The sequence below is a fragment of the Piliocolobus tephrosceles genome, chromosome 12 (assembly GCF_002776525.5).
Source record: "Piliocolobus tephrosceles isolate RC106 chromosome 12, ASM277652v3, whole genome shotgun sequence".
In the NCBI taxonomy this organism is placed as follows: domain Eukaryota; kingdom Metazoa; phylum Chordata; class Mammalia; order Primates; family Cercopithecidae; genus Piliocolobus; species Piliocolobus tephrosceles.
The window spans coordinates 84,808,157-84,819,502 of record NC_045445.1 but is presented as its reverse complement, the minus strand read 5'-3'; the positions used below and the strand labels follow the sequence as shown (position 1 = coordinate 84,819,502).

The 11,346-nt window shown below is 42.2% G+C and overlaps 1 protein-coding gene across 1 annotated transcript in view; it reads right to left on the bottom strand.

The window, feature by feature from the left end:
• Window positions 1–5,845: 5,845 nt before the first annotated feature.
• LOC111531219 (oligophrenin-1) overlaps window positions 5,846–11,346 on the bottom strand; it is a 75,675-nt gene continuing 70,174 nt past the window's right edge. Inside the window, exons 9-10 of the mRNA XM_023198459.1 lie at window positions 7,446–7,487; window positions 5,846–6,386 (exon numbers count right to left, since the gene is read on the bottom strand). Coding sequence (XP_023054227.1) covers window positions 7,454–7,487 — 34 coding nt within the window. The 3' untranslated portion in view covers window positions 5,846–6,386; window positions 7,446–7,453. The remainder of the gene's footprint in view (window positions 6,387–7,445; window positions 7,488–11,346) is intronic.

Here is an 11,346-nt window from a genome sequence, read left to right as displayed (position 1 = left end):
AAAAAAAAAAAAAAAAAAGAAAAAGAAATGGGGACTTTAGTCACAGAACAACCAGTGAGCTTGGAAGAGAAACCCAAGCCTCAGATAACAACCACAGGCCTGGCTGATACCTTGGCTTTAGCTCAGTGAAACCATAAGCAGAAAATCCAGCCACGCTATCCCAAACTTCTGACCTGCAGAAACTGAGATAAACACATGCCGTTTTTCAAAGCTACTAAACTTGCGGTAATTTTTTTCAGCAGCAATAGAACACTAATACAATGCCTCTGGCCTCAACTTGTACATTCATCAAATTGGGGCAAAAATACCTTGTGCTCCCTACCTTAGGGAGATATTATGAGGACAAAATAAGGGACATTAAGGATACTCTGCAAAGTTTCAAGTCATACACTGTTATATGCTCCAAAAGGAAAAAATAATCTGTTTTGAAGTAATTGAATCGAAGCAATTAAGAGCTAAGTGTTTGGAGTGCTGCATCTCCTCCCCTAGAGAAGCAGGGCAGCATAGGAGAAATCTGACAACCGAGGGCACAGTCTTATTTCTCAGCTATGTGATCTTGGGCAAGTTATGTCACCTTTCTGAACCTCATTAAAATGTGGATAATCATCTTTGCTCTGACTAGATGATATGTCTGTTAAGGTTCAAATGAAGCAATCAGCATGAACATGTGATGAAAACAAAGCACCCAGATGGGAAGCCTATCAGTCCTCCCCATTGTGTACCCTGCCACTGGAAGCAGGTATCTTGATATTGGTGATCACCCAAAAAAGTAGTGTTGAAAAATCCTTGTGCTAGTAGTACTCTGAGCACCTGTTTTCTGCCCCTGGCTCTGGTGTGTGGCCTTAAGCAAGACCCTTACCTCCCTCAGTATGTTTCTCCATCTCTAATTGATTAGGTTATAGTCAGTGGTCTTTAACTAATGGACATCAGAATCACCTGAAGATGAGTGGCAGCTGCAGGGAGTGGTAGTATTCCCTGTTTTGTAAGTCCTTTTTGCCCCATCAAAAGACCCAAGTCAGAGGAATTTATGAATCATTCAAAGTACAGCTTATTTAGAATATACAAATTGATTTGTCAGCATGTGGTATGAAGCAGCAGCTTGTTCAAAGCAGTTTGGATGCCTCGTTATACTTTAATTAAAATACTGGGCAATTTCAAGCTGGCTACCTGGATCATGCCCCTTCTAGTTCCCTATGGTTTCCACTCATGTTGGTTTGCCATGACTGTGAACTTTCCTCCTGAATTACCCCTTCTTATGTAAACTGAAGATGTGAAACTATGGCCAGAAAAAGGTCAGTGGAGTTGCCCATGTTTTCATTACAATGTAGGCTGTGGTATAATTAACATCACAAAATAACAGAATATCAAAGCTGAAAAGATCCTTTGAGAGTACCTGGTTTAAAGGCAGATAATTTGAGGCCTAGAGAGGGAGAGGGATTTGCTCAACATTAAGGGGAGGCAATGATAGCACTGATTCTGGACCCTGAGGGCTCCTGAAAGGAGCTCTTCCCATGTCCTCATGTTGTCTTTCCACTGCTTCTACTGCTCAGAGATTTGAAAGCCAAGTACTTTTCAGTCTTCTTATTCCCCAGGCTGGTTTCACTATTCTTTGAGGTGGAGAAACTTTGTCATCAAAGCACATGTCAAAGGAATGCAAAAAAGCAGGTAGCTATGGACTCAATCTTTGTACCCACTCCCAACATACCAGACCATTCTTATCCACCACTTTTGGTCTTTGTCTCACCAAAAGGACTCCTTCCTCAAGCTGCTTTGCTGTCTCGAATACCTCAGAGCAGTGCTTCTCATACTTTAATGTGCACAGGAATCTCTTGGGCATCTTGTGAAAGTACAGATTCTGATTCCAGATGCTGGAGTGGGTCCCGAGAATCTGCATTTCCAGTAGGCTCCCAGGTAACGCTTATGTCAAGGCTGATGATGAACCACATTTTGAGTAGCAAGACTTAAAGATGTTTATCATTCCTATTTCTAATAATCTTCTCCATTTACCTTTGGGATTTCTTTTCTTTACTACTGGGGACTGTGAATTGTATTAAAAATGGAAATGGGAAGGCCTCTGTAGTTTCCAGTTAACCTAGCTGTATAATCTTGGACAAATTATTTCTCAGGTCCCTAAGCCTCAAGTTTCCTTATCTGTAAAATGGGCCTGTCACCTGTCACATAATGATGTTGTGAAGGCTGAGGGAACTGCGAGGTCCTTGTTCAAAGTAAACTATAAATGGAGAGTCCTAGGTGCAAAAGAACTCTTTACCTAAGTTTCCTTAGATTTGTAGAAGTCAACACAAACAGTAGGTAGTGAGTGGTTCCATGTACCATCATGCCTCAAAGATATGCTCAAATATTGTTTCCACGACAAAACTGCAGATGGAGGCCACTTATATTAGACAGTCTACATACTTTATTGAAAGTCACATGAATGAGCCCCAGGATCTCATTTGTTTTATTATTTTGATATAGCATATGTCTTTCACACAGACACTCTTTCTAGCCCTCTACTAATGCCCTTGGCATCAAGTGCTTCATTTCCCCCAGGAAAATGAAGGCTTTTCTTTATTGAAAACTTATCTTTAAGGTATCTTGATTCTCTCTGAAATTTTTTATTATTTCTGACACTTTTTCTGGGCTTGTAATGTGTCAAGGCCACTTATCTGCAGCTACCTTAAAAGTAGTATAATTGATCTATGTTCTCTCAAAAGCAATTTTTTCCTAGTCACAGAACTATTTCTTCTTTTACTACTTTATTTGTTCTAGTTATTACAGAATCAAAGAACTTCTTGAAAAGACAATTGAAAAGACAATACTTTCCCATGATAACCAATTACTTTAGAAATACTCCGCATGACACTATAATTGAAATTAGATGCTAAGTTTTGTCCCTCAGTGACTGAATACCCCCAACCTTTTAAAAAACAAAAACTTCAAAAATAAAAATTCAGTATTTCTTTTTGTAAGCCATCTCTTGATTTTGCTATCACCACGGAAAAATTTGTAGAGATTTGACCCCAATACATCAAGTACTGCAGAGGCACCAAGACCTTTTCTCCTTCTAAAACTGCATTTGTGGATGTCACCAGTCTCTTAGGCTGAAACTGAAACTGCCCATGCTACAACCTTGGCGAAGTATGGAGACATCTGTGAGGACCTTTTTACTTTTTGAAAAATGGCAAGGCAAGGACCTAACAATTACCAACTAAAACACAAATCCTTCACTTCACAAAATAAAATTAGATGATCATCTTAAAAACATTACCAAATGTGTAAGCTCAATATGAAGAGAAAGCCTAACTCAGCAATGTCTTCCAGCCCAGTTTGCATTTCCATATAAACTGAACCTGCATCCCCTCCCTCCTTCAAATGTTTGCCTTTCAATATTTCGTAGGCAGGCAAGAGTCAAGAGTCATGCCAAGTCTAGCAATGTGGCCTCTGTTCAAACACCTACCACAGTGTGGCAAAGGGAAAACAGCACGGGCTAAGAGTGGCCTGGATTCAAATCACAGTTCTTTTATTTACTTTCTATGTACCCTTGAGCTGGTTGCTTTAGCCCCCAGGACATAATTTCTTTCTCTGTAAAATGAGAATAATACTTGCATGTATATGAAACACTGAGCACTTAATAAATATGTGCTTAATAAATGTTAGGTTCTTTGTTATCCCTGCCAGTTCATCAGTTTCAGTTCATCCACTGCCAGATTCTCTAACCTGCTGGCCAAGGTATGTTAATTTCCTATAGTTGCCACTCTTCTATGATCACCCTCTTCCCATAGCCTCTGCAAAATGACTACCCATTCATCAAGCCTAGGCCAAACCAGTCTCATTCCATGATAGCATGCCTCGCCACAGGAGCTTTTTGCACTTTAAGTCAGAGTGCCAAAGAGAGGCGCTGAGATTCATTCTTTGGGATTCTTAAGGTATAGACCAGAGCAAGGGCAGAGCTACTCAGCCACTGCTCCCTGGCCTCTGGGCAGACTGGTGGTCCTCAGCTCTCCACGATAGGCCCTTGATCTGTGTCCCAGGCAACACACAACAATCTCATGACATTTCTGGGACATATTTTCTACTGGGATCACAGCAACTTTCTAGGGCTCTCAATAATCTTCCAATGTTTGCATTGGTGATTGTGGCATTTTCCCTCAAGAAAACCAGAGTCAAACCATGTCTCTTTAAAGGGACTGTGGCTCTATTAGCCACACTTTCATGGCCAAAATCTGCACACCTGTCTGCTTTATTCAGGATAGAGCAGGGAGGCCACAGCCCTGAAACCAGGGCTCAAAAATAAAACTACTTCCTAGGTGAGGTCAGTAAGGCCTCACAGAGACCACTGTTGGGGGCAAGCAGCAGGATAAATGATGGTCACTTGACTCTTTTACTCCTGGTTTCTTAGCAACCTGGCCTTTGGGACTGGGTACAGTGGAGAGGGTTCAATGGGGCCACCTGGATATGCCTTGATTTAGAATGGCATCAAGTTTCCACTCAATTACTTTCAAAAAGGCTCTCAGTGTACTTGGCCTTATATGTTCCTAACTCACCAATAAACCATGTTTGGAATTCAGTCTTGAAAATGACTACTGCCTTTCAGTAGCACGGTTCCAAATGCATCTCTGAGTGGGGTTTGCGCATGAGTGTGCATGCACTCACTCTCTATTTCTTTATCTAGGTTTCTCTGTCAGTACTATACTCAGTGCACTAATAGGGACTTGGTAGTAGAGTGCAAGTAGGAAAGCTCTTTCCCTCACACTGGGCAACATTATAATTATACAGACTCTACAGACAAGCTACGGCCCAGGCATCTGCACAGAAACAAGTACCGATGCTCTTTCCAGCAACTTCCCTTCAACAAACAGGAATCAGAAATGTCCATTCCTCAGATTTCTGTCCCATTACACCAATTTTTAGGTCCTTTCCAATAAGAGAGATAGCAAATGAAAGGGACCCGGCAGGGGATTATGTCTTAACATTTTTCACTTGGTGGCAAATACTCAAGAAACAGGGTAAAAGCCAACCCCCAGAAATGATGGCCACTAAAGCTGCAAACCACAAGGTCCCTTGCTAGATAAGTGTGATATAATGGAGAAAAAAAAACTTGCATAGGAGCCCGGGACCTGAGATCTTGTCCTGGTATGATCATTACCTTGCTCTGCCACAGTTCCCCCAACTGGAAACTGGGCAGTTAGACTAAATGATTTTGAAAAGCCGTTCCAATCACGGGCTTAAATGGATTGCAAAAAGGGTATTTTACTCAAGTGCTGTGGCTCTTAACTTTTTTGGGTCACGAGCCCATTTGAAATTTAGCAGAACATTATGAATTATCTCTCCAGAAAGGGCATGTTGTCATGGAATTGTGCATACCATCTCCGGGGCATCATGGAGTTTCTGAGTCCATGGACACTAGGTTAAGAATTGCTTTTTTCAGGAGATAAAATAGTTTATGTGCAGAAGGCAAACATGAAGCAACAGTGACAGCTGCCTGGCCTCAATCCACGTTAACAATTTTTCTAGCATTTGACCCCAAAATAGAACTCCTGCAGGACCAAACACAGTCTCCCTTTTTTTAAAAGAAATGTGTTCAGCTTTTGTTTGTTTCTTGATTGCTTGGAAAGGAAGCTGTCAAAAGCTGAACACATAAAAAAAAAAAAAGGAGAAAGAATAATCCAAATAGACCTAGGCTTTGACATGCAAAACATGCTTTGCAGATTTGTCCTAAGTGGCTGCGTGTAAGAGCAGGAAGTCCACCTTCCTAAGTCCACATGGAGGGGCTGTGGGGGCATCACTCATCCCACTCATGGCCCCACAGGAGCAGGCAGGCTCTTGGCAACATACTGAAGCACCAGAGCGCCAACATGGCACCAGCGTCCATATCCTCAGTAGGAGACATGTTGAGATTCTCCAGTGTTCAGCAAACATTTCTATTTCCCTCTAACCAAGGTAAGCAATGGCCCCAACTCAAGTGGCCTTCAGTTCAAGGTAAGACCCCTGAGATCAGTCTTTACCCCCAAAACTCTCAGAGTTCAATGGCCCTCTGAGGAAGCAGGAAGTTCAGGGTAGAGTTGAAAACTGAGCTCCCCTCTTCGACTCAGGTAAGTGGATATCTTGGTTTTGGCAGAGTCTGGCTTGAGGAAGTCCAGCTCTTCACAGTGTTACAGGAAATCAAAACAGACCTTCTGAGGGGATGAAGACTGAATACAAAGGAGATATAAACAACTGTCTAGGACACATGCTCCTTATTTTATGGTCTCCCAGAGAGAGCCTGAAAGTGCAAAGCTAGGAAGGAGCTGCTCTTCAACACAAAATGACTCCACACACAAAGGTTTGAAGAAGAAAGACTGTTTCAGAACCTGCAAAGGGTCCTGTGAGGCCAAGGCTTTTAAAACCTGAAAGAGAAAGAAGAGAGTAGGGAATTAGCGAGGACTGGTCAAATACTCTACATGGAGAAATAGAAGCCTGATACTAGGACCTCTGAGATTACGTCCCACATCATGCCCACTGCCTTTATGGTCGTACAATAACTACAAACTTCCTTTTAACAGGGACTTCACCTCCACAGGGGCTGATAAGGAGAAGCTTATCTACCCATGGACCTCTGAGGACTGGCAGTGACAGGGAAAAAAAGAAGGTTAGGGAACACATGAAAAGCCAAGCTCCAGATACTTGGATCTCATTTATGTGTGTATCAGGTCACATCATGCCAGCAATCTGATAGTCAAACAATCAGAACTCCTACGGTAGAGAAAGGAATTTCCCTGACATCTGAGTCTCCTGTGACCTTTGCAAGTCACTTATCCCCTCTGAACTTCAGTTCCTTTATTTGTTGAGTTAGAACACATGTTATCCTCCCTTCTCCTGGCATGTGATATGCATCAAATGAAATAATGAATGTGAAAGTGCTTTGCATTGGACAAACATAAAGGACTAAGAATGAAGGTTCAGGTGGGTAAGACTGAAATAATGATTTGGTCTGTAGGAATGAATCCATCTATAGATACTAAGGTAGCCTCTTGGTATCTGTTATAATATCAAAAAGGAGGTTCCTGATTTCCTTAAAGGCCTGAGAGGTGTCAAAGTTAGAAGGTTCCAACCTTCTCATTTTAGGAACTGGGAAACTGAGGCTCAGAGAACAAAATGTACTTTCCCAAAATGTCACAGCCTAGGATTCTTAATAAATTTGATTCAAAGGCAATCTGTGAAAGCATGTCATGGTTTGGCTAGGAAAAAAAGAAACGAAAGAGGAAGGTTACTTAAAATCACACAAAACCTTGGAATTGAAAGCCACTAAATTTAAGGGTCATGCAGTGATAGGGTATTGAACTGAGGCATAGAAGTGAGTTCCCACCCTTCTGATCTACATGTTATTCCAGTCCTCAAAATATCGGATCCTGTAATGAAGGCTTATGTGGAACAAGGTTCTGTAATCAGGGATAGGGACTACATACCTGTAGCCTCAACTTTCATCTCCAGGAAGTCTGCCTTGAGAACTGTGGATAAAGAAAGACATTTCACTAAGATTCTAGAAATCAGGACTGGAAAGGTAAATTAGGGGAATGGGGGACCCTTCCAGGGCAGTGCTAAAGAGGCCATTTGAAAAATGGAGAAGTGATTCAGCCCAGATGTTTCAAAACATCTAGCTCCATGCTTATAGTTGGGGCTCCTTCTTTGGCAGGCTTAAAGAGCCCAGCATCTCAGACGTGAAGACATCTTTGAGGCACCAGAACAATTCTGTGAGTACCAGACTATGTGAAGCTTGGAGAACCCAGGGAAGCTGGCTGCAGACCACAAACTACATACTGTGATGTCTCTAACAGGGATAAGGGTGAGGACACAGACAAGTACCGTGTGAAAGATGAATCCTCCTTTGCCTAGAAGACCAAACCAACCTTGTCCAGCCTCTTGATGTGCTTGGATTAGTTCTAAATTACCCTTGTCTAGGGACAGCTGGGGGACGAGAAAATCTTGGCAAATGAAACCCACTATAGTGTGGCCAGAGCATTGCGTATAACAGTTGGTCCCCAGGGCTACGTCCTCAACCCTCTGTTTATCTCTTCTCTCCAGTCTGTTTACACTTACTCCCTGGAGGATCTTATTCCCATCCATGGTTTCAATTGCCACCAAATACTAGGGACCTCCCCGCAACAGGCTACTATTCACATTGTAGCGTATGTGAATAGCCCCCCCACCAAGACTTATATAGTGGCTGTACTCACAGTTCTACCCCAAAATCTGTGTATACATACATCCAGCTCCAACTGCTAGCCTAAGTTGCAGTTACCCACTGAACATCTCTACCTAAGTCTCTAAGTGTCTTTTTAAAATTTGTACAAATTTAACAAGTATGTCTTCAAAATCACTGTGTCCAAAATTGAGCACGGCATCTTTCCCATAAAACCTGCTTCTCCATGATTAATTATTGTACCATCTACTTAAGTGCCCAAGTTAGACTTTTCTCTTTCTCAGTTCATCAATGTTCCATGTTTGAAAACGTAGCAAGGTCTTATTGAGTCTTTCTCAAATCTGTCCCTTCTATTCCATTCCCACTGGGAATGCCATAGGCCAGGGCTTACCCAACTCTTGTCAGGACAATTAGTCTCCTTAACTGGTCTCCAGTCTTTACTCTCCCATCTATCTTTCCCACTACCAAAGTGATCTTTCTACAACTTGGTCAGCTCAGAATGTGACTGTCATGCTTGAAGTTCTTCCCCCCTTTCTATGACTCATCCACATATGGACTGCAGTATAAAGACCAAGCACCTTAGTATGTTATACAATGCCTTCACAATCTGGCTCCAATTCATCTTTCTGGTCTCACCCCCAGCTAAGCTTCCCTCTTTTCACTGCCACATTCTAGCCAAAGTGGAATGCTAATAACTTCTGAAACCATAAGCTGTTGGACCTCTTTGAAATGTCCTCCCCTCCTTTATGTTGTTGATGAGCCATTACTCATTTTCTTCTTAGTTATTATGTTTAAATTGTGTAAGGGAAATGAATAAGGGGTTGATGTCATTCAAATGCTAGGCTGTAGTCAGGTATACAAATGGGGACCAAAAAGGGGCAAGACAAAGTTTAAAAAGATCATCATTTTCATTAGAGATGAGAGAAAAACTTAGCAACAATGACCACAGATGGGACTGACTGTGTGACTGGTCTGAGGATGTTGAGCAGAGGCCAGCCTGTGGAAGCACTGATGCAAGTGGTGGTTACAAGGTGGAGGCCTAGATGGAAGGGATGCTTTCCCTATGTGGATGCTGAGTGGGAGGAGCCTGTAGGTACCCAGGATGTTAGCTCACGACATACTGGAGAGCAGGTGTACCTACTTTGGTCTTACCTACATTCCTGCCAAAATGGAATCTAGGAATAAATAACAGGATTAAATTTAGGTTCTAGAAGACCAGACACGGGGTGGGTAGAGTGATACTCTAGCCTGAAGTGCCTGCTTTGGTCATAGCCCTTGTAGGTTGTGGTTGATCTAAGGCTTCCTTGAGCACTGGCTGACAAAGCCCAGCCCATTGGTAGTGGCTACCCATCTTTTCACACTCTCAATACCAGTTTGGCTATAGCTTCCCTCTTGTAAGTCTACCTGCCTTAAAAATTCTATTGGACTTTCTTCCTGCTTCTTACATATTTCCTTCTCAATACCTTGGTTTCCTGTCCAAGCTTGCAGATCAATAACTCCCCCCACAACATTGTTTCTGTCTAGTTCTATTCTTTTTTCAAGCCCCAGCTCATATATCACCTCCTCTAAAAAGCTTTCCTATAGACATATTCAGTTCATTCCAGTTTACATCGTTCTATTTCCTTGTTATTTACTTCTCAAGTGGTTTATTCTAGGGAGGCATAGGCCACCTTATTAAGAATATTTGAGACTCTCTTCTTCTCCCTTCTTCTTTTCTTTTCTTTTTTTCTTTTCTCAAGGGAGATATTTGGTTAAGCTTACTTTAAAAATTTCTGAGGTGAAAACTTTTATCTTCATGCTATTGGTAACAGAAATCTGGTGCCTTGATCTGACTTTCATCTGCTATGGTAGAATGAATGGTAAATTATTGTCTAAGGAGAACTTGGCCCAGTCTGAGGTTCCAGGTGGCTCACTGACAAGCAGAGCTAGAATGAACTGCCGTACAGAATCATGTCCTAGTGAGTCAGTCCCCATAGTTTTGACTAGAGGATGGCAAATCCACCCCAACTCCACAGCTGGGAAAGGTATATTGTTCTGCTTTTAACTGACCACCTAGAAGAGTTCTGCTTCTGTCACCTGTTAAGAAGAACAATTTCAAACTCTCTGATAACCAACAAAAGTGTCCCTGAAGGCTAACCAAATATTTCTCCAGATGTTCTAGTCCAAAGGGTCCTAAATTCCAGGCCTTGGACAGTCTGCACCAGCACTTGAGAAGTTTTAATAACAAACTAATGGAAAAGAAGAAAGGGAGGGAGGGAAAAAAACAAAATAAAACAAAAAGTCATATTCCCAGGCCTCACTACTAGAGATTCTGTTTTAGTGGGTCTAGAATGAAATCCAGGAATATGTGACTTTTTTCTCCACGTTTCCAGGTGACTTAGATGTGCAGCCACTTTGAGAACCATTGCCTAAGTCCAGTGTTTACCCTTTAAATGGGGGCCCAAAGGCTGTTTATGTTAGAGTATAATATTCTACATATCCCTGTCAGCTGCCCTTTGAGTATATAATGGAATCTAAATAAGTAAACGAACAAAAAATAGAGCCACATTGGGTGTAAAGTCTTTGAGATACTGCTTGGTGTGTATTCGCATGCACATGCACACACAAGTGTGCACATACATATGTGCTTGTGAGAGAAAAGAGAAAGAGGAGCACAGAGAGAGATGAAGAAATGGAGAGGCAAAGAGACAAGAGATACAAAGAGACACAGGAAGAGAAAAACAGAGACATACAGAGTGACATGAACAGAGAAACGGACAGATAAAGACAACTATGGGGACACAGGCAGAGAAACACAGAGAGACAGAAAGAGATTGAGAATGACACAGACACTGGCTGGGTGCAGTGGCTCACGCCTGTAATCCCAGCACTTTAGGAGGCTGAGGTGGATGGATCACCTGAGGTCAGGAGTTTGAGACCAGCCTGGCCAACATGGCAAAACCCTGTCTCTACTGAAAATACAAAAATTAGCTGGGCATGATGGTGCGTACCTGTAGTCCCAGCTACTAGGGAGGCTGAGGTGGGAGGATCACTTGAACCCGGGAGGCAGAGGTTGCAGTGAGCCAAGATCGTGCCACTGCACTCCAGCCTGGGCAACAGAGTAAGACTCCATCTCAAAAGAAAGAAAAGAAAAGAAAAGAAAAGAAAAGAAAAGAAAAGAAAAGAAA